We start from the raw sequence: 23,936 nt of genomic DNA on the forward strand, positions 1-23,936 counted from the left end.
TGGCAATTAGATGTATTTCTAAAGAACTGGTCGAATCCCTGAATGTTCCTGTGTTTCTAGACCATGGCTTCCCACATAGCTAAGTGTTCCATGCTGTCCTGCTTTGCTCTTCCATCGTCTGCGATGCCATTGATATTTGAAGCTATGGCCAAACTGAAGGCATGAGATGGCATCAGCAGCCACCTCCTAGCTGGGCACCTTGTAAAATTCATCCGCTTCAGCTGTTGGCTGGGTACCCATGAGACAGAAAAACTGTAACACTTCAGGGATGTGGTAAAAGGACCTTTCTCACTCTTAAGTGCAACAGGTAAACGGCTGTTCTGGGTAATAAACAAAGGAATTGAGACAAACCTGAGGAGATGACAGGGACTGTAGGGATAAAAGGTGAGAGCATGCTTAGCCAAGAACTCTTTTCAATGGGGAATGTGAGTTGTAGTCCCTAGTGATCACGCAAAAGGCATCCCCTTCATGGCTTTTTGCTTTGACCTGGGCATAATAAAATCTCGAAAGTTTCTGGTGACAGTAATGCCTATACTGTGCTGGTTAGAGCAATATTTTATACCAGTGATTTAAAAGGATTGTTAGTACCCCTTTTCAGCTGGGGCAAGCGGCTGGGAGCAGGCAGAAATAAATTTAATCTATTTTTCGAAAAAGGCTCTGCCTATATTACTGGGTCGCATACCGTCTCCTCTTACTTTTGCCTGCATCCCCTTTTCTCCCCTGGCTCTTGCAACCTGCTTGCAGCCCAGCCTGGACCACCACCCATGATGGGGAGGATGGCACGTGACAGCATTTGAGCCTTGGGTGTTGATGTCTGCAGTGTTGGGTCCCTGGTGGAGAGCAGGGTGGGCCTGGGGAAAAGCTTAGGCTGTGCTTTGTGCTGGTGAAGAAGAACGAGGTGACCTGCAGGTGAAAAGCGTGTCTGTCAAAATCTTGGGGAAGGGGGTAGGGATGTGGTTTTGTTTTGGTGCTTTTTTTTTTGCCAGAAGTGCAGCTTGGGCAATTAACACAAATATTGCTACTGAGGCTCCTGATCTAAGCTTTTAGAATTATTCCTAGTATGTTCAGTACTGTTCTTGTGAGACATCAGAGGAATTGAATCTAGCAAGATGCTACAAAGAGAAGTTAGAAGCTATGTTTTGTAATAACCTTACAAATTTTCATATATTGTACTGACAGCAGATGCCTTCAGCATTGTGGCAACTGCAGGCCTAGATACACCTCAGAAATGTCTTCATTGTTTTCCTGCTCTGTGTCACATTTTCCACCTGGAACATCCCTTTTTCTTTGATGGCTGCACTAGAGCAACAGGACTAAAAGGACTGTAGCCACCTCTAGGTTTGCAGTCCCAGGCTTTATACCTGTGGTTACTGGGGCACACGGGACTGTGGTCTGTCTGCTTCCTTCTCCTCCCTTCCTGCCCAAATACAGACCTGAACTGAACAGTCCAGACCTAAAGACCAAGCTCAGACCTAACCCACACCACCTCACAGTCTCTTCGACTTTGTCCTCTTTGCTGAAAGAGCACAGTATGTAGATTTAGACCAAGTCAGAAACCATCAAGGTACGTCTGAGGTGTGCAGAGCAACCTGGGACTCGTGGACATCTGCCAATGTGCCCCTTCATTGGGGCTGCACAGGCGGACCAAGGAGCGGCTGAAGCCTCCTGGCTCCTCAGGCCCCAAGAGCAGGGCTGGTGGTGGTCCCCCACCTCCCTTCTCTGCCCACTCTGCTCAGCATAGCCAGTAGATCAGTTCAGTCTCTGCCGAATACTGCTACGACCAAATGATTTGTTTTTGCTTTGCTTTTATAAAAAAAAAAAAAATACTACCACGATGATCAAAGGGAGCCACTCCTTGCGATTGTAAAGAGAAGCCTTAAAATCTTATTAAAGAGCACAAATATTTTGGGCTTTGACAGATGTGCTTTGAAAGTAACACAGATGTGCAGTGTCATATTTCACCACTGCATGCAGTGTCTTTGTTTCAAACTGTAAATTGGCTACTAGTGCTGGGCATGTGCTTTCCCAAAGCCTTGCACCCTGCAGCACAGGAAGAAACAAGTTTCTGGGTTGTGGGGGTTTTTTTCCACCTGAATTTACCTGCTTAGATAGTTTGAAAGGAAAATGATCTTGGCGGAGTGAGCACTCAGCCCTGCAAGGCTGCGCATCTATAGGTTGTATTTAACTTAATTACCTTGAATTAAACAAAAGCTTAAAAATTTTTTGCTTGTATTGAAGGCGAGGCTAAGGAGACTTTATTTGCATTGAAACTCCAGCCAAAGACATGCTTCTTCCATTGCGCCACGCAGAGTAATGCCCGTGGCGTTGGGCTGCACTAATGAGCAGCGCTTGATTTTCTGAAGTGCTGGCTTTTACGAGTTGATGTGAGAGGATATGCGGCTCTAGAGCAGTTCACTCCTTTCCCATTCTCACCCTTCCTACGGATGCGGTGATAGCTTTGGACTGGTGACATTTTAGATAGAGCATGGTCTCCTTACATTTGCCTGGCAGTGGCTCATTAACTGCATGTTAATTGAAACTGAAAGTTTGTCAGATGATTCAATTCAGTTAGATGTTAAATGGATTCAGTGCAATAAGCATTACTGCTGTGATGAAAATCTCTATGGAATTGATTTGTGAACTGATTCAGAGGGATTCAACAGCTCTGAGAGATCAGCATCGGGAAAGTGGGCAGAGGTAGCTGTGCTCCCAGCAAAACAATTCCTACTCTTCTCTTTCCTCCTAGACGGCTTTAATTACTGCCCAGTATGTTCCCTTTCCGCGACATGTGTTAGGTAGATAAATTTACCCTGGAGAGCTGAGAAGCGAAGAAGAAAATGGGAAGAATCGAAAGTCTGTTTTGAATTCTGTAATCTAAATGGCTGAAAATGTTGAATTCCTTATCTCTCAGTGGATTGAGTGGTCATAAAATTTTCCTAAAGTTTGACTCAAATGTAAAAGTATGTTAAAAAAAAAAAGTATCTGCTTTAAATTAACGGATGGAAAAGTCAAAATTTACATCCTCCATAACTCATCTTTTATACTCGGCCACTGCGAAAGTCCTTCTTAAGTGAGCAGTTTGTTCCGTATGCTATATCTGCTTATATGCTTGGTTTCCGTGTGGAGCCAATTTTTATTGCTGTGTTATAAACCCTTTGAAAATAGGAGCTTGTAATGGAAGTGCTGACAGACCTTTAACTAGGTCAGTCTTATCTGACTTCATTATCTTTGCTTTTGTTAAAGCATTAAATGGTTGCATATTTGTTTATTTTTCTCGCAGTTCCAGAATTTTAACATGGGTATATTATTGAATTGTTCTTTCTTCAAAATGTCATGAACATGCAGCATTAGAGAGTTTATCCAGACTTCGCAGTCATCTTTAAAAGTGAACTACTTCAAGATTTTCTTGCTTATACAGCACATTTAGTCTGTAGCATGTCATTACGATACTAATACCAAAGTTTGCTTTTTCTCCTACTATCTTAGTGTAATCTTGAATTTTGCTCTGTCTTTTGGGCTCCTTTCTGCATAAAATGACAATGGCATTTTTTTGTTTGTCCCATTCAGATGAAAAGCCGTACCACTGCAGCTTTTCTGAAGGGGAAACCCCGATGGTAACATCTCATTTGGATGAACTCCCGAAGATGGGAAGCCACAACGCCAGAGAAAACGAGGTCAGGGAATCTAAACCAGAGATTCCTGCCCTGGTATCAGTACTGGACAGTGTCATCAAGGAGCCCTTTTCGAAATACCAAGATGTAAAACGTTCTGCAGACATAAAGACGCCAGCATTTCACCACAGCCAAGGGCAATCTTGCTCCAGTCGTATTGCTAGCTTTGCTTCGGGTGTGGGCCAGACGTCTTCAAACATGGTCATGGACTTGAAAACGCCACTTGAAGTACAGGCTAGTCGCGCTAGAGAAAATTTGCTAGACTTAAACAGGGAGCATCCTCTGATAGAAAAAGGTGCTGAAGTTCAAGAGGTAGCTCCTCTCGATTTGAGTGAAAAGTCAACAAGGGATAATTCATGCAATAAAAACCTGAATACATCCTTGCAGGCTGCTTTAATCGTCTACCTGTGTCCTTTCTGCAGTCACAAGACCTACTACCCTGAAGTCCTGTGGATGCACAAAAGAATTTTGCACAAAATCAGCTGTAACTCAATGGTCCCCCCTTGGGTCCAACAGAACGGATTCAAGAGTATTAAAAGCAACCTGGTCTTTTTGGCAAGGAGTGGGCGTACTGGCCCCCCTCCTGTTCTTGGTGGTAAGGAATGCCAGCCTTTGCCCGTTGCCAGATTTACGCGCACTCAAGTGCCAAGTGCATTGCCAGGGACCAAAAGCAGTTCTCTTTCTGTTGGGATGACTGCGAAGTCTGGGAGTATGCATCAGTCAAAGGATGGTTATGCCTTCAGCCAGTGTGGTCCGCGCTTATCAGGTTTGGATGGGTACAGACAGCCCAAGTTAAACCATTCCCAGGAGCAATACAGCATAGCAGCACAACAAAAAAGTAAATATGAAGCAAATTCCAAACTTACGCAAACGGGAGCCTATAGCAGAAGCGTAACACCTACTCAGACGGTCATGTCCAGGCCTAGCACACAGCCCACCAACAGCAAGCAAGCAGAAAAGTACATGGTTCCCCAGGGAAGTACTAGTTTTGCCCCTCCAGGTAAGCACTGTGCATCTGACTCCATGAAGGCCAAATTCAACCCACCGCTGCAGTATCATCCTCTGTGTAAAAGCGAGCAGTACACTAAACATGAAGAGCCATTGGTGCCTCAGAGGGAGTCTCACGTGAAGGCCGGGAATGAGATGAGGACTTCGGCAAACTGCACAGCAGTAGCACGAGCGAGTCCACTGCTGCAGCCCCAGCCTAGCACTGCGGGAGTTTCTCCAGCTTTACACTCCAGCAAACAGGATCTGGGATCAGATGGGCATGAGAAACGTTTGGACGTTTTAAATATCTTTAAAACATACATTCCAAAGGACCTTGCTTCGTTGTACCAAACCTGCGGTGCCAACAGCCCTGTCCTGGATCATGCAGGTAAGATTTTCACAAGCCCTTCCATAGCTGAGGACGCAGCTTGCTGGTTTCTGCTTTCTTCAGATCCACGACACACTGTTTCACAGTTTGTTCCTTGTCTCCCTTTAACGGTTGGGATTACAAGTTCATTGTTTTTATCATTTCTGGATAGGCTTCAATAGGTTTGTTTACTGATCTCTAACATTGCAGCATCCCCCCTCATGCACTGTGTGACATTTCTGTCGCAGGTTAAATGTATCCGGTTCCACCTGGAGTATTACTGTTCCTTTCTCCCCTCGCTTCAATCAGGCTAAAGTTACACAGATGTGCTGTCATGCGAAGATCCCCCTGATGTTCTGGTGCTGGCACACATCATCATCTTTTTGCTTCGGGCAAAATAAACATCCTCTGGGGCTTACCTGTGATGTTATTTTGGAGGTTTTGTTCAATTTCACCTGCAAACAAGTCTTGCAACAACAGAGAGAGATAATCACTTGTCAGTGTCCTTTGTCTTTCTTGACAGAAGTCTTAAGATCTTCCTTGTCCATATCAAGACTGCTATCGTATTTTTCAAATGATTCTTTTGATCTGTATGTATGTTTATAATTAAAAAGAGGTAGGGCCGAATATGTGCCTGCTAATTCACGTAAGCAGGAAAGGCAGTTGTGCAAATAGTCAGTTCAAAAGTTCAGGGACTGAAAAGGTATCAGAGCTCTCCTTCTGTCTCTTGCCAGTCAATTGCCGCCCAAAAAGAAGAAAAAATTAAAAAAGAAACCTATGCATTTGCATTTGAGACTATACTCTTCTGATGATCTGCCAGAATTAGTTTGTCTCAGTGGAAACTGAAAGTCACAGAATCACAGAAGGGTTGGGGTTGGAAGGGACCTCTGGAGATCATCTAGTCCAACCCCCTGCCAAAGGAGGTTCACCTGGAGCAGGTTGCACACATGTCGCATCCAGGCGGGTTTTGAGTATCTCCAGAGAAGGAGACTCCACAGCCTCCCTGGGCAGCCTGTTCCAGTGCTCTGCCACCCTCAAAGTAAAGAAATGTTTCCTCATATTGAGATGGAACTTCCTGTGTTTCAGCTTGTGCCCGTTGCCCCTTGTCCTGTCACTGGGCACCACTGAGAAGAGTCTGTCCCCATCCTCTTGACACCCGCCCTTGAGGTATTTGTAAGTATGGATAAGATCCCGCCTCAGTCTTCTCTTCTCCACGCTAAACAGACCCAGATCTCTCAGCCTTTCCTCATAGGAGAGATGTTCCAGTCCTCTGATCATCTTTGTAGCCCTCCGCTGGACTCTCTCCAGTAGTTCCTTGTGTTTTGTGAACTGGGGAGCCCAGAACTGGACACAGTACTCGAGATGTGGTCTCACCAGGGCAGTGTAGAGGGGGAGGATCACCTCCCTCGACCTGCTGGCCACACTTTTCCTAATGCACCCCAGGATACCATTGGCCTTCCTGGCCACAAGTGCACATTGTTGGCTCATGGTGAGCTTGTCCACCAGGACTCCCAGGTCCTTCTCCGCAGAGCTGCTTTCCAGCAGGTCAACCCCTAGCCTGTGCTGGTGCATGGGGTTATTCCTCCCTAGGTGGAGGACCCTACACTTCCCTTTGTTGAACTTCATGAGGTTCCTCTCCGCCCAACTCTCTAGCCTGTCTCCAGGTCTTGCTGAATGGCAGCACAGCCTTCTGGTCTATCAGCCACACCTCCCAGTTTTGTGTCATCAGTAAACTTGCTGAGGGTACACTCAGTCCCTTCATCCAGGTCATTGATGAATAAGTTAAACAGGACCGGACCCAGTACTGAGCCTGGGGAACACCACTAGCTACAGGCCTCCAACTAGTCTCAGCACTGATGACCACAACCCTCTGAGCTCTGCCATTCAGCCAGTTCTTAATCCACCTCACTGTCCACTCATCTAACCCACACTTCCTGAGCTTTCCTATGGGGATGTTGTGACAGACAGTATCACAAGCCTTGCTGAAGTCAAGGTAGACAACCTCCACTGCTCTCCCTTCATCTACCCAGCCAGTCATGTCATAAGAGGCCATCAGATTGGTCAAGCATGATACCCCCTTGGTGAATCCATGTTGACTGCTCCTGATAACTTTCTTTTCCTCCATGTGCTTAGAGATGACATCCGAAATGAGCTGTTCCATCACTTTTCCAGGGATGGGGGTGAGGTTGACCAGTCCTGGGTCCTGGGTCCTCCTTCTTGCCCTTTTTGAAGACTGGAGTGACATTTGTCTTCCTCCAGTCCTCAGGCACCTCTCCTGTTCTCCATGACCTTTCAAAGATGACGGAGAGTAGCTTGGAAATAACACCTGCTAGCTCCCTCAGCACTTGTGGGTGTATCCCATCAGGTCCCATGGATTTGTGGGTGTCTAGTTTGCCTAAATGATCTCTAACTTGATCCTCCTCAACCAAGAGAAAGTCTTCCTCTCTCCAGACTTTCTCTCTTACCTTCAGGGCCCGGGATTCCTGAGGGCTGGCCTTAGCAGTAAAGACTGAGGCAAAGAAGGCATTAAGTAACTCCGCCTTCTCTGTATACTCAGTCACCAGAGGACCCTCCTCATTGAGCAGTGAGCCCACATTTTCCCTAGTCTTCCTTTTGCTGCTGATGTTCTGGAAGAAGCTCTTGTTGTCGTTGATGTCGGATTTAGTTCCAAGTGGACCTTAGCCTTCCTCGTCGCATCCCTGTATACTTTGACAACAGTCCTATATTCCTCCCAAGTGGCCTGTCCCTTTTTCCATGTTCTGTAAACTTCCGTATTCCATTTGAGTTTTTCCAGAAGCTCCTTGCTCATCCATGCAGGTCTCCTGCTCCCTTTGCTTGATTTCTTACTTATAGGGATGCGTCGATCTTGAGCTTGGAGGAAGTGATGCTTGAATATTAACCAGCTCTCATGGACCCCCCTACCTTCTGGACCCCTAACCCATGGGATGCCCCCAAGGAGGTCCTTGAGGAGGCCAAAGTTAGCTCTTCAGTCCAGGGTTGTGATCGTACTTCTTGCCCTGCTTCCTCCGTGCGGGATCCAGAACTTCACCATCTCTTGGTCACTACAGCCAAGCCTGCCCCCAGCCTTCACATCCCCAACCAGTCCTTCTTTGTCATGCTCTTTTATTACTCTTGAGATAGGTGTGTGTGTGTAAGGGGGGGAGAATGGGAGCCATAGTCCAAGCTCTCACCATTTGTAAACCATCCCATTTTTTTTATACACTGCTTCTGTTTGTAGAAGTTGTGCAAGAACTGAACTTCCCATGGAAAAAGCACAAGTTCCAGACCAGTGTTCTAGTGTCCTCACCTGACATAATGCCCTCTGTTTTGTCAAAAGCATATGTGAAATGCAGCTTGTGACCCCATTTTGACAAAACCCAGGACATTTGGAAGCTGGTAGCCTAAGGACAGCTACGGTCTAGTGCTCAGAAGGTGTGTGCAAGTTGAGTGGTCTGGCATCTGTGAGTCAAGGAAGGAGCCACAGTGTTTGGCAGTTCTTGGTGAAAGGCCTTTTGGAAAAGACAGGAAGGCAAAATCTATCTGAAATAGTCCATGAGGTGCACCTTTCAGCCACTCCATTGTCAGTTTTGCTCAATCATTTAAAAAGTAATGCTGTGTGGGATCCACCTGTTACTTATTACTATTGAGTAGATCATTTTGCAGGTGGTTAGAGGCTGTGTGGTGACTGTAACTAACATCAGGCTCCTGATTTTTGTTAAGGAAGCAGAGGAGGACATGCTTGGTTTCTAAAACTGCAGGGTCAGTGTTCCTGCTTCTGTCTGGTCAACTTTGGTTTTGCCATCCCAGTGCGTAGGAAAGTTGTCTAAAGTTTCTCCCTGCCTGCTTCCTGCTCTAAGTATGAGTTAATTGTTCCACCATCAACTTGGGGTACCTTCACATGGGTGCCCTCCTTATGTTATTTAATACTACATTGTGTCAACCTGCTCAAAGAAATCTTACTGATCCACTGAGCTCCCAGCCATGTTAAGAGGGATGGAGAGAAACAGTAAAAACTAGGAACTAGAAGCTGGCACCAGAACACCCACGAGGACCGTTGGGGCAAAGTAAAATAGGGGCAGGATTTCCAAGGAGGTCTCTCTTTATCTGCTTTTTAAAAGAGGGATTTTATTGCTCAAATATTTTTGCTGGGCAGTGATTTCCAGAGACACTTCTAGCTGGAGGTTATTTAGTGTCCATCTCTGCTTTGAAATCTCTTCCTTCATTCCAAGTATTTTACAGCGATCAAGTTTTCAGAATTTGAAACCTTTTTTTTTTTTTATGTAGCTTGTCTTCATTTTACATACAACTTGCAGGTTGTTGATGGTTCTCCAGACCAACTGGCATGATGGCTGTTTTTCGTAGCACGAAAATAAAAAGGTGCTGCAGGCAAAAGGAATGAGATCCTACCAACTGCGAATAGAGGAGGGTAAATGAACCTTGTCTGGAATAACACATGGCCCTAGACTGAGCCCTCTAAGTCTGTATGCATTGTACGATTTAGTCTCAATATGGCAGTGTGCATGCATATGGCAATCATGACATAAAGGACAACCAAAAATCCTACTTCGGTATACTGGTCGTCACAGGTTTTTCCCCAATTGAATGTTCCCAATAGACTTTACTTGGGTGTTTGGTGTATGAACTCATCTTGGATCACACTTAGAAAATAGAATATTTTCGTGTGTGATAGTGCAGTGTTCAGCTTCCTTCAGAGTGGCTGGGTTTATTTCTGGGATTCTTTCTTTCACATTTGTGTTTATTCCTGTATGTCCTTGGAAAAGAGAGTTGTACGTACTGTTGTGATACAGCTGCAAACGCAAAGCTTGATGCGCTTAGGCTAGATTTGTTTCACCCTGCCCAATCTTCCCAAAAGCTCGTAGAGAGAATCTTATTGTTATATTTAGTAGTGGTTATTTATTTTATTCATGATATTTACATGAATCGCCATATTAGGAAAGGATGGGTTATGGCAGCAGATGCACTCTTTCCCTGGGCCTCCTTTGAGACCAGCTTTGAGCATCGGTTTCACAGGAGCTCCCATTCAGATAGTCACATTCATTTGCCTTAATTGGCTAACACCTGTAGTCATCCACCCTCTTTTGTTCACCTATAGGATAACCTGAGTGATGACTCACAGGGGTATTGTCTTGAAGCAATGATGCCCATCGCTCAAAGCTCTGAGCTATCAAAAGCCTTATGGTGCTCCTTAGGAAATGCAACAATGGCAAATATACCTGGAAGCAATCCATTTTTCCCACCTGCTTTTTAAATAACTCCCATAAAGTGAGTGCCAGGGAGGGGTTAGATGAAAGCCCTAACCCAGTCACCTTCGGCGTTTGTATGGGATACCCTGTCTTACAACAGCATCCTCAGCCTTCCCTCATGCACGACTCAAGTGGGAGCAGTGCTTCTGTGAAGGCTGTCGGATCGGGCCTGTAATGGCTGCTGAGACAAGCGTATTCACCTTTTACAGAGGGAGATTTGGGGACAGAGAGATTAGATGTCTTTCCAGAGATGGCAGAAAACCACCTGAGGAACCCAGGTCTCCTGGGCTCCACAGGAGCCACTCTACTGGTAGCAGAGCCCTGCTCTGGCTGTCCCTGCCTGCCTGGTGGCCAGCACAGTGGTCCAGCAAAGGCCGTGTCTGGTCTCTCAACACGCTTTGCTCAGCTTTGCTTTCGAGCTTGCAGCTGTAGTTCTGGCCAGTGAGAGGAAAAGGTTAGTAACAGACCAGAAAATCTGCTTTAATCTTGACTGCCTTACAAGGCAAATCTGTCTCATTCTAGTACGGTGAAGCTCTCATTGAAGTTTATGTGCTTTTATTTGCTTTTTTTTTTTAAAAAAAAGTGTGTATTGTGGGGGTATACATGGTCTGGATTTGCCCCTAAATCATGATTTTGTATTTGATTGTGAGGAACTTAATTGTTGGGAGCGAGTGTGTTCAGCTACATTACACAGACACTGCTGCCATCTGCAGGAGGTGCTGTTATAAAAAAAGAAAACAATTTGCGAGCGGGTTGGTTTTTTTTTTGCAGCCAGACATTTCTTTTTAGTATGTGCTGTGGTAAAAACCATCGTAAGACACTTGGTGCTGTACCAGCAGAGTAAATGGCAGCCTGTCTTCTTTTCCATTCATTTTCAGGTACAGCATCTGTATTTCGGATGAGCCTGCTGGCATCCTGCAGTTGATTTTTCAGTTGGTGGTGGGGGGGAGTTTATTGCCACTTTCTTGTTCACAATTTTATTCTTTTTAAATGCTGTAATGGGGGGGAGGTGGAATGAAAGAAAAGCTGAAACTTCACTTCCGCTGACAACCCCCTGAGAATTTCTTTAAAAGCCAAAGTATTCCAGTGGCAAACGGAAACGTCAACTCTTTCCTTCCAAGGAGGGCATTTTACCAAAATAGAAAAGATAATGTTCAAACATTTTTTTTTTAAATAATAAAAAAGCCCAATAAAAGTCAAATGTGTCTTTTTTGATCAGCAACAAAAAGACGAAGACCAGCCCTTTAAGTCAGATGCTGTAAACTGACCTTTGGAGAAAAAGGAGAGGTTTGAGCGGTTTTCTGCAAATGCTAATGGCCTAGAAAACATGTTTACCCAGGGCTGGGGGAAGGCTGCTGTGCTGCTACCAGCTCAAAATGTCCGGAATGACACTTTCATTCACAGATGTCTTTCGTCTGTGCCTCAGAGGTCCGGGGTCAAAGCAGCACCGGCAGGCAGGTAGGCAGGGGCGAAAGGTTTGATCAGTCTGTGATGGCTCTGCTCACTCTGCATTTGTCTCTGAGGTATTGCCGCCCGGGGGGGACAGTCAGGCTCTGGTCCTACTCACTTCCTATTATCCATGTGACTTGTCTCAGCCACGCTGGAGTCACTTTGATTTGCCTGATGTACTGCTTGACAAAGCTGGGTGATGGCTGAGAAGTGGATCCAGCTGCTCTGAAAAGCATACACCTGACATGCCAGTCCTGGTGCGGGCACATCATGGGGAGCATTTTTTAATTCAATGTAATTTATGCATTCTTGCAGTCCTGTGTGTGCCTGGCTTGTCAGCCAGTGCCTAGATGAAGGCTGACAGTTGTCATCCAGGGCCTGAAGGTAGCCTCACATAATGACACATTAGACATACTAATGATGTTTTCTTCTGGCATGATGTTTTCTTCTGGCATAATGTTTTCTTCTCAACTTTCCTTTCTCCTCTCCCCCCCAACACCCTCCTCCCTCTGTCCTCCCTCCCTCCCTCCCACAGGGATGCTCAGGACACAAACACGCCAAGGAGACTGTGTCTGCAGAGAATGTGGAAAATGCTTTACCCAGCCCAGTCACCTCAGGACTCATCAGAGGTCCCACGCAGGTACCTTTTCACGCTCGCTCTTGCTTTCTCCCTTTCCCGCTTGCCTGCTTTCGGATCTGGCTAACAAAATGCCAAGAATTACATTTCACATACCATGCTAACCAAAGTAATTCCGGTACCTAAATCTAATAGACAGGTTTTTTATTTTTATGACTATTGCTCTTGTCCTCCCGATATTGCTTACCTGATCCCCGGCTGAACACCATAAAATTGCAATGCATTTAAGATAAGTCTGTTTGCAAATGTTTTATTTTAATTAGAGAGTAGGGTACTCGGAAATGAATATGCTAATGAATTCTGTTGCCACCAGCACAAATTGAAATCAAAGTACCCCTTTCAGCACAACATAAGGCTTTGTTTTGCCTCATCGTTGCTGTTGACAGGAACATTTTTGTGGGAAACGAGATTTTTCCGCAGACCAGTCAGCCCTAAAATGGGAAATCCCTACCATCCGTTTTTAACCTGGCACGATATGTGGTTGAGGCTGGAGGAGGCTAAAGCCACCGGTGTCGAGAGACCTCCTGAGCATTGCACGACGCAGTGAGACTAGCAGGTTCCTCCTGAAAAGTGTGAATGATGCATACATAAGCCAGTCTGATGCAAAGTGACAGAGGCCAAATGGTAAGTAATGCAAGAAGAGGGTCCCTTTACACATACACTGATAATTAATGTTGTCAGTGATTGCTTTCTTCAGCGCCAAAGTCTGAATTAAAAAGGGCAGTGGCCCTAGGCTGCCATTAGCACACTCTCTTACAGTAAGTGTTACGGTAAATTGGTATTTTCCGGCCACAGGCTAGTAGCTGGTGTCTTTTTTTGAACGTGGTTAATCTGTAATGGTCTCAAATAATGTATACACACTAACGAAGCTTGAGTGTTCATCTGTTAACAAGCCCCCTTGTTCCCACAGTGGTATTTAAGTCTAATGGACTCCGAGGTACTGAAGTTCACACCACCTCCGCAGATGCCCCAAAACAAGTATGTTTTACAATTAATTGGATGTTTGGTTTTTAATGTGGTAGCTGGGAAAAAGTTGCACTCATTGATACTCATCACTAAAGCGCTGACTGTTTTATAACATGTATAAATAATAACGGTGTTGCTTGATTTTTAGCTCTTAAATTTTTTAAGCGTTTTATCAAAGTCTGTTATATAGAGAGTCAGTTAATTGTATAGCAGGTAGGTAGTGTTTAAATAAACATGTTACTGGCTTACAGGGGACTGGGTGGGATAGGTAACTCTGTAATGTGCAGTGATATGTAATAGTGAGATATTACGTAAAGAATTCCTAGAAATAATTTGCATTTACAACTAACATGTTTTCTGCTGCAACAATACAATTAACAGTTAGTCTGTATTTTTCTGGAGTATTCGTACCCTGATATCCAGTATCTGGCCTCTGAAAGGCACTCATCCTCCAGTTTCTGTGGACTCTGTGTGGCGGTGTGCTTTGCTGTTTCTAGTATACAGAGTTTCCTGTCTTAACAAACACTTCTCAGCACTCTGAATTATACATGACAAAGCTGTTACATAGAAAACCATTAAACTGAATTTTTTTCGTGTATCTTACGTCTTTGGAGACCAATGTCATAACCTGGACCTTCGCCCTCCATCTTCCAGCTTGGCAGGTGGGCTTCAGGGCACACCTTCTCATGGGCAGTTTTCTTTCATTGTGAACTGCGTCCAGCAACACTCACTTTTCCTTTCATCCACGTTTTTAGTTTAATTTTGACTACAGCACTTTTCCTGTCCTCCTGTCTCTTACTAAACAGTTGCAGATGGTTTCAGCCATGCTTAGACAACGCATCTCCATGGCAGTCCTGCCTTCGTGAAGTTTAGGAGTTGGTTTCTACTTGCTCAGTAAGCATCCTCACTGGGCACCACCACATCACGTAGTTCATATGCTGCACCCTTCATGGAGAATCTCTGCACCTTCTCTGTTGCACTTGCATCTTTCTGTCCCAAAGGCTCTGTGGGGAACCCAGCCACTGCCATGGGAGTATCTGAGTTGCCATCAGGCTGTAGGAGTGGCCAACAACTCTCCTCATAAAGTCTTCAAGATGGCATGGCACTTCAGTAGTTGTTGTTGTGGGCAATGTTTGCTTTGCTTTTGTGGGACAGTAGCAGCAAAGTTATGCTATAGTTGGAGAACTAGATGGAGTGGTCTCCTTGTGATGCTTATCTAATAAAATTGTGCAGGATATACCTCTCAGTAGAAGTATGTGACAGAGTGAAACACTGCAGCTCTGCAAAGTAGCGCAACTAGTCTTTGGCTCTCATCAGTTTAGTAATGTAGATTTAGTAAACCTAAACATCTTTAAAATGCTCTTTCATCTTTCCATGCTCATGGTTTTATCTCATGTGTAGTTGAGATCGGATTCTAAAGGCATCTGGGCTTTTTTCCTCTAAAAGACAATGTAAGGTCAAAGGTGGAAATGCATTTCCAAAAAAATTCTGAAATGACCTTAACTATCCCAAAAGAGATGTGGCAGCTCAGTCCACATCTGGACTCTTTTTGCAATTCGGGTTATATTACCACACAATAAATTTACTCATTATCTTGTCTTTGTAAACTACTGCCATGCCAGAATTTATTGACTAACTTCTTCCACGGCAAATGTAGTTTGTTCTTGCAGTCTCAGTCTGTGTCAATCTGTCTTCAAAGTATTTGATTAAATTACAGCATTTCTCAATACAGCAGAATAGTGAGTAGGGGTTAGTGTCATGAATCACTTTGTCTATTACCAGTCAGTATTTCTTCCGCAGAAGCTGCGGTATGATCACTTCTCCAGGAGATAGTTCCCTTTCTTTTGTCTTGTTTGCTTCTCAGTATCAGCCTTTGTCTCAGTTTGTCAGCATCTGTGTGGGTTAGGATTATTCAGTTGTCTGCTGTTTTGCTTGTTCTCGTTGTGAGCAAACTTTGTGCTCCCCTAGAAGACTCCACCTGCACAGTCCCTGGGCATTAGAGAGGGAATACACTCATTTCTACCTGCAGCTGTAGGGCCTTTAGAAGCGCAGAAGCGAGCTTGCACTGAGAACAATGCCTGCAGCATTCTGGTAGCATTATGATTTCCCACGTAAACATTGTCACTTAATGTCTTCATTTCTTTTCTTAATTGGGGACAGATCTATTCATGAGAGTTTACAGTGTGAAGTCAGTTCAAGGTACAGAAGTGCCATGCACATGCTCCGAGCAAGAAACAATAGTTACCACATACAGTAGCTGAGAATGAAAGAGGTTTTTTTAATGTTAAGTGGAAATGATTCACTTTATGTAATGTTTTCTCCTCACAGGTAAAATATCTTCCCCTGAGTAGTCTGCTAAAGAGTAAAAATATTAACATTAGTATTTCACAGTTCCCTCAGTCCCTTCAGTAGTCAACCAGAAGATCATCTCTAAAGGTTTCCTTCATGAAAGAATGTTAGGTAGGGCTTTTTAAAATCCCCCAGCGTAGTAGCTTACAACAGTGCTACATTATATAGCGGTTTTCTCAGAGAATAATTCTAATTCCGCATGTTAAAAATAGGGTCTACAGCCAGGCTTTTTCAAAAATGAGCCAGCGAAATCTATATTTAGGTGTCTAAATAGGAAACCTACCTTAGAGTAGTGTACTACCAACAGGAGATGCAGGTGTTCAGCATCACTGAAAAGCAGGCCGCCTATAAGGGCATGTAAAGAAGACCATACACACCCAGTTCTGGTAATATTAGCACTGGGCTGTGTTTCATGCTTTGTTATCAGCGCTAATGAAATAAAAACAAAACGTAGGAAATAAGATGTTAATTTCCTTCATAACATTATGTACTGTGGTTTCTTACTTCTACCTGAATGCTTTAAAAAAACTAAGAAGGACATTGTTACATCAAATGAATTTCCCGTGAACTCTGGAATATTTCCTACTCTTCTTTGTCTAAAGGACAAAAACTGCTCATTACATACCCTGAGTCAATACAATCTGTGCAAAGTCTTGTAGATTCTCTTGAAATGCTGCCATATTAAACATACTGAATATTCTGAATATTTTTCTAAATGCTAAATATCCCAATATATCCATAATTAAGCTTGCTTGTCCACAATGTATATGTATCTTAATTTGGAATACACTAAGCAGCATCCAAAGACCTGATTTCGTAGGCATGAATACGGGGAGCGCGCTCCAGTTGCTTATACATGGCAAGACAAAAGCTGGCTCCCCTTCGGAAGGGTCCCTGCAACCGCACGTATCTCGAAGCCGCTGCAGCTCTCAAAGCAAGGCTCTCCTAAAGCATGGGGTCATTTCAGAAGCACTGCCTGATGCTGCAGCATTGCAGCCAGAAGCCAAATTCTCAAGTGCATTCAGTGGCACAGGAGCCAGTCTCTAGCCTGCTTTTGCAAAATGGTGACAGCAGTAGTAGCAATTTCTAATACACATGCCTTGCATTTAACTTGTGCTGCTGCATTTTTAAAAACATATAAAAACTTGGCTTGCTGTAGGAATACAGTTTATCTTCTATCAATCAGTGGTGTGTCAAACAGTATGCTCTAAAAATTTTAAGGGACAAGTAACTGGGTTTTCAAAACGCGTGATTTACTAGTTAGCAACGAGGAAGAGTTCTGTCTAATTGAGAGTATGTATACTTGCAGTGCTGAAGCCAGAGACACAAAGTTCTCTGCCTTTTGTGTGAATGAAACAAGCAAAACCCCTAAAACTCCAACCTTTGCCTTCTTTAGAAAAATATCCTTTTACTCACAGAAAAATAATTAAAAGCTACAGCCCAGAAAAAAAAAAAATGAACTGTTGGTATCATGGATATCTGTGGCTGAAGCTTTCCCTGTGCCAGAAGGCAGTGATGGTCCTTTTCTGTGAAAGAGCTGTGGACACCACAGTTTGTGGGCCTCATTCACTGAGAAGAGAGGTGCACAGTAGGTCCTGTGTGACAGGGGTAAACTACCTTCATTAAGGAGTCCATAAGCCTTAATTTTCTCTGCCATAAGTATTTTGAAGTATTTCTTGCCGTGTTCAATATTTGAGAGAGCATAGATGTGAATAGTCATAATTTGGGGGATAGATTGGAAAGAACCATCAAGAAAACACTACATATGTGTGTGTGTGTATAGATATGGGTATATATTGTAAGGGAGCTTGGGGGAAAGGCTGGGGGCATCTGTTACCTCTAATGTTTTTATAGTCCAGTAATACCACAGCCCTGCTTGTCCTAAAGCAACTTTGGAGAGAAGTGGAGGAGCAGAAAAAAAAAAGATCAAAAAGTTATTTAAACCATTGATTTCTGAGTTCTGAGTTTGGGTGGGGTGTTTTTGCATTTGAAATTTTAGCACTGTCTGTTAGCAGTCCTATTTATGACACTTGTTCGTATGAAATGTCTTGCCCCAGTTCCTTGCAGAGTTTCTGCTGAAGATCATGATTAATAGTTCAGTCCTCATTATTGCAAATGTTATTTTTAAATAGTTATTCTGAGAACAAGAATTCCATTAATCAAAATAATAGATAATGAACAAATAAATGGCAACGTAATTTGTCTCGTTCATACATATGGAGATTATAATGCAAACAATCAAGGAATCGTGGAGGCTGCTGTACCGGCATCTGAGTAATATGCACGTACTGTATGTCCATTAGTTTATGAGCGTTATAGACAGGATTAGCAGCTGTACTTCTTCTCCCAACACTCTCCCTTGCCAGCAAACTGGAGCGGTATCTGCGCTCCAAACTGATCATTGCAATTTATTTCAATGTCATGCGATAATCTGTCTCCAATATATGAACATGCACATAAACTGATTTTTTCCTGGTAACTGGTTAAAAGCCCTAGAAGTTGGTATGAAAGCAGCTTTTTGGCATGGAAGCTATAGGTTTCACTTAAAAAAAGATCTGCTGTTTTTCTCCGTTAAAATGCTGAAAGCAAAGAAAGCCTCCTTTTTAAAACTGTAAACATTTCACTTCAGGAAGGATTCAATCCAGCCATGTATCAGCTGGTTCAGAATCGGGCTTGCCCGATTCTGGCCGGCACGAGTACAAGGGGTTGAGGCACTGAGTGGGTTTTGGCACGCGTGAAGCTCAGGTGCCATTTCCCAGTGAAACTGGGAGCACAGCTGTGCATCAGAGGGGTCCGGCACACCCACCCACCCACTGCCCAGGGCCCCTCTGCGCCTCCCTGCCTGGTGGGAGGATCGACGGATGGATGGATTACCCCTTTCACGGTCCATGGGTGGGTGGTACCCGGACCCATAGGGCATGCCTCTGCCACCCAGCACCCTGCAGGCTATCCATCCCAAAAAAGCACCCCTCATTACACCCCTTTTTTCAGTTTTTACCCAGGGAAACTGGGGCGAGACGCCTGCCATCCCCTTCCCTCCTTCCCCGGCTCAGTGAAACCCTGCCGCGCTCCCCCGTGTACGTAGAGCCCGTTTGATAGGAGATGTTTTAATGATGAATGCCTCCTCCTGGAATTGTGGCTCTGTCTCTCAGGCATGATGCAGCTGCGCAAAAATGTAAAGCATCTTTCTTGGTTTACTGCAGGAAATTCAGCATCCAACTAAGGAAGTTTTATCACATCTTTCATGCAGTTACTGTTTCCTACATTTCAAATATACTGCTGTCTGTACAGCAGCTTTTTTTTTCTTTAATTTTGTTGCAAATCTTTCTGACTTAAACCAAACTTTTGACTGGTAAATGTCGTGAATCTCTGGCCAGGTTTAATTAGGAATTTTCTAAATCTATTAACAAAAGAGATGTACTTAATACATTATGTCAACCAGAGCTGGGCTTTCTTCAGCTATTTCGAGGGCTGCCATAGGCACAGCTTGAACTTGCTTGGATTTTACACGGGTGCTGTATTTTATGTTGCATTAATTTAAAATGGTCTGTTTCACTTCATCAAGACTTTAGCTTAAGGATAATGCATTTATGTAAGATTAATCTTGCCATGTTGTTTTAGGATCAGGATTGTAAACTGCATTGTTCCGACAGTGATGTTCTAAATGTCATTTTAAAGCTTTTCTTGGAAGCTGCAGGATCCCACTTATTCATGATGTTATCTTTAATTTGACTTGATTTTAGAATATCCCTGCTATTTTTTTCAATATGGTAATTATTCATGAAAATTGGCTAAAAAATAAAAGGAAGATGACAAGGAGGGGTGGGGGGAAGCTGCCTTAGCATTTGACAGACCTGCACAAGAATTGTTTTTCTTCTTTTAGCTGCCTCTGTGTCCTCAAACTTCAGCCTTTTTCAAACGCTGATCTAGCATTCGGCTGGCTCAAAATTCTGCTTTTTGGAGGCCTCTTCTCCCCCTCCTTGTTCTCAGCCTTCTCTGCACTGCTTCATCAGACTCTATTACTTGCTCTTCTAGTCCATCAGGGACTTTATATGGGCCTGACATACTTTGTGCTGCTGGAGGTGATTAAAAAAAACCCCCAAAACTTCCGATGTGGTGGGCCGAAATGAACGTATGTGATGCTAATAAAGGGTAACGGACAGCAGCGGGGCTTGCTGGAGGGTTGTGCGCGGGAGCAGAGGCGAGAATGAGCTTTTCCCTGTGTTGTCCTTCTTGCAGGGGAGAGACCACGGCAGTGCGGAGGTCGCCCACACGCTGCCCCTCCGGAAGGGAACCTAGAGCCCCGGCGGAGGAGCCCCCATGCCAGCGGCCACCTGCCCGACGGGCAGCGCCGGCAGTCCCCCGCGCAGCTGCCCCGTGCCCCGGCGGCTGCAGTGCAGCCTCCCTGCCAGCCATCGCCTCGCCCGGGGCCGCTGCGCGAGACACAAACCAGCGCTCTGCGAGGAGGGGGGTGCCTCTGCGCTGTTAATCATTTTAAAATAAATGAAGATGCTACACAAGATATATATAAACTGACGTACTAATCAGTCCCATGGTTCCTTATTTCCTTTATAATAAACAGTGGAGTTGGCAAGCACTGTGGCAGCACAAGGCATCTATATTAATCAAGAGAAGTTTGAGACACTGGAAAAATTAAACTTTATGTGATTTGGACAGCATGAAGAAGTTAAGCACTGTAACGAAAACCTCCCTGATGCTCACAATGACTATTTGATACATTTGAAAAACAGCAGTGGATTTGAGGGCTGGAGAAGTATTAATTAATGGAACTGCCACTGCCTGTCATGCTGAAAAGCAAATTAAAAAAAAAAAAAACAAAACAGAGAGGAAGAATGGGGGGTGTGGGGAAAAGGTGGTACTCGGTGCTGAGAAAGCAATGCTTGATGAAGGATTAAAGGGACTAAAGAGAAAGACCGTCATTCTGCAATGGTTTATTTCATTACAGTTCGGGGACCACTTGCATTTCTAGTGCTCTTGCTCTTGACTGCGCACCATTAATAGTATGTGAATATGGAAATTGAAACACTTCCAGAGAAAAGCTTCTATTCTGCTTCGGAAAAGAAAAGCTAGTCGAACACTAAGAAAAAAACAGGCTTCTGTGTTTTACTCTCAGGACCTTTTTTTTGTAACAGGGCTACTTTCTTCGACCTGATCACAAAGGAAGTCTTCGCGTTTAAAAAAAAAAAAAAAAGAAATAATAAAACGCTCAGCTGTCTAATGCTGCTGATCTGTGTGTTTAGAAGAGAAAAGGTGTCACTGAACAAGTTCAGGCAGCCCTGGGCCCATAAGGTACTCTTCGCTCCTGTGTTTGGTTCAGCAGGCCAGCTACCGCTCCTCCTTGGGCCCACTGGAAAGACGAGGAACTTCTTTTGTGGTGGCAGGTTAATGTTCATATAAATGTGTCATGTCTTGTACTTGGTGATCACTGGTGGTGTTAGGAAAAAAAGATTTAAAAAAAAAAAAGCTTTATATACCTCTTCTACAGTAACTCTTTAACTGCAAGTTTTCAAGGTGGGGTTGTGGCACATAACAGGTTGTTAAACCATGCAGTGTAAGCAATTAAAAATGTATTCCACAGATATAAATATTTTCTTTTCTTATTGCTGTGACACTATGTGTGATGGTAATATTTCTGAGAATTTCAGATTTTGCACATATAATTTTATGCATTATCAAAAGTTACTGCTGCCTTGAAAGAAAATGTTCTGTGAAAATTTTTGCAAAAGCTTTACTAGTTTTTTTTTAAATTGTAACATTTTGTAAAGGCAGGAAATGGATTAAAGAAAAAACCTAGCATGCTAAATATATTTTTCAAAAAAGCAATAATTTTACATGTACAGAAATGATGCTAACCTTTAATACAAGTGAAAGCAACAGTTTACTTAATACAATAATGGAATAATGCTGTTTTTGTAGAAATGGGCTTCTGACACAAAGATTTGCTTAAAAAAAAAAAAAAGAAAAAGCAGAAAAAACCTTAAAGCGTGATCTTTCTGTTCTAAGAGTTGTGGTGGGAGGGGGGTTGCTTTTTTAAAAAAAATCTAGTCAGTAATTGGCTCTGGATACTACTTGTTACTTGTTTTAAATTACTTGACAGTTTTTGTTACTTCACAACACTTGCAACAATGCAAATTAACTTTCTTATGTATTTTTTTTAAACTAGTTTTTCTTACGTTATTACACCAGATGTATACCAGAATTCTCTGTAAGTCCCGGTGTAGTTAGGAATGTCTGTGCAAATACTTATAAGTGACTGTAATTGACTGTTCTGTGAAGTTATTTTGAGGGAGGTTGCATAGACACATTCCATTGTACACCAAAAAAAAAAAAAAAAAAAAAAGAAAAAGAGAAAAAAGAAAAAATGAAATATTTTGCCATGTTGCTTAATGATTATCATTTTGGGTTTGCACTAGCTTTCTTGTTTTTTTTTTTGTTTGTTTTGGGTTTTTTTGTTTTGTTTTTTTTGTTTTTTTGTTTTGTTTGTTTGTTTGTTTTGGGTTTTTTTTGGGGGGGGGGGGGTTTGTTTGTTTTGCCTTTGGTTTGTTGCTTTTCTGAGTCTCGTTTTCCATGAGTGAAAGTAATGGTGACAGTTCAGGAATGCACAAAAGCTAGTTGCTTAGCCTGTTTGTTTGTGTTTTAGTTATTAAAAACTCTTCTGTACCCAAAATGGCACGAAAGTGTAGTGCACATTTGTAATTTCTTTTCTTTATTGATTTTTTTTTGGCAAGCTGATCTAGAAAATCTGAGTTAATATTTAGAGCCAAAAGCTTCTTTCTGGAGCTTTTCTTCCAGAATCTCTTGACAGAGAAGCTAGTGCTGTCACTGCTATTACCAGGGTACTAATCAGCAAAGTTTACAATCATAATTTAGCTTCATGAAGAACAACAGTAGGGGAAATCAGTTTAAATAATTATATGCTGTGTATAGCACAGAAATGAGATTTTCACTTAATTAAACAAGAAATAAGAGTGGGTGGGGGAAAGCCAACCTTAAAAGACCATCTGTTTTCAGAAGCGAATCCCATGTTTTCTACTTCCTTCATCGTTGTATTGTATTGATTTGTTACTTTAGTTAGGCCATAGTATTTAAAATGCGTTGTGTTCGTTATTTATTTAGTCAGTGGGTTTTGATCAGCTCTTTTAAGCAACGTGATAACGTTTTTGGCATGACACACTCCTGTAAAGCCCTTTTATGACTGTTACAGGGACTTTCTACTACCTCTACCAATCTACTGTTTCTTCCTCTTAACAGGTTTTTATGGTGTTGCAAGTCTAATGTAACTTAGACAATAAAGGGTTTGATTATCTATGCTGCAGATTCTCGGTGTATCTGCCATCTCTCTCTCTCTCTCTCTCTTTTTTCTCTCCCTCTCTCTGTTTTTTGTGCGGTTTGTTATAGCTAAAGTGTAGAAGATCCTTTTTACTATACCTGAAGTGAAAGAAAGACCTTCTGTGCCAGAGTATTTTTGTATCCTGAATGTTGTGCACTGACCGAAAGCCGAACTTGGAGAAACTTTTTCCACGGAGCTTATCAGCTACTACATTGCCATCGTGCTGTTTGCATTCTTTTAATTCCTTCTGTCAGAAATGCTATGAATAAATCAGTACATACTGCAAAATGGAAAGCAAATTAGAAAGCCAGAACAGTTTTCAGTTTTGTATTTCAAAACCACTTAAAGTCCTTAGTGAAAAGCCTTAGTGTAAATTGCCGCCCCCATCCTATGGAAGACTCTGCTTACATGAAAACAACTAGTTAAGAAAATTATTCTTTGGAAAATAGCATCTTCTGTTGGTGCAAAAAAAGTGTTCAGCTGTTGACTGACTGTCAGTTAAGAATCTGTCACTGAAGGGATTTCCAGGCGTTGACATCATGCACGTTTCATGGTAATCCCTGTAAACATGTTGGCACCTTCCAGTACCGTGCAGTGTCGTGGAGCACATGTGTGTGTTTGTCACACTCAGCGTGTCAGAGCGTGTGTGATGTTTTAAGTCATTTTACGAAATCACATCCTTCTAGTGGGAGTGCATTCTCCCATTTACTGGTTTTCATGCTCAAAGGGTCCATGACCAGGTCTGTGTGTGATTTTGTTCTCCTTCCTTGCTGTATTCCTGTGCTGAGTTACTTAAAGCAGATCTCAGCAGCCCCAACAGGATTGCTAGGATTCATGGACACATTTAAGGTTTTCTTGAAAAACCAACCTGTTGTGAGAAGACCTGGAACAAAGC

At 43.2% G+C, this 23,936-nt stretch overlaps 1 protein-coding gene across 2 annotated transcripts in view; it reads left to right on the forward strand.

Moving 5' to 3' along the window:
• The window catches only part of ZNF516 (zinc finger protein 516), a 114,821-nt gene extending 92,825 nt beyond the window's left edge, over nucleotides 1-21,996 (forward strand). Inside the window, exons 3-6 of one of the 2 annotated variants that reach the window (XR_011047815.1) lie at nucleotides 3,568-5,046; nucleotides 12,274-12,378; nucleotides 12,762-12,999; nucleotides 13,286-13,354. Coding sequence is in view for 1 of the 2 variants with exons in the window: in XM_068396326.1 (XP_068252427.1) it covers nucleotides 3,568-5,046; nucleotides 12,274-12,378; nucleotides 13,286-13,353; nucleotides 19,930-19,989 (1,712 nt within the window). In the remaining variant the exon portion in view is untranslated. Of the gene's footprint in view, nucleotides 1-3,567; nucleotides 5,047-12,273; nucleotides 12,379-12,761; nucleotides 13,000-13,285; nucleotides 13,355-19,929 lie in introns of those variants that run through there. The other variant, XM_068396326.1, reaches the window with a different exon arrangement.
• The last annotated feature ends 1,940 nt before the right edge of the window (nucleotides 21,997-23,936 follow it).

Source organism: Nyctibius grandis, chromosome 3 (genome assembly GCF_013368605.1).
Source record: "Nyctibius grandis isolate bNycGra1 chromosome 3, bNycGra1.pri, whole genome shotgun sequence".
Classification (NCBI taxonomy): Eukaryota; Metazoa; Chordata; class Aves; order Nyctibiiformes; family Nyctibiidae; genus Nyctibius; species Nyctibius grandis.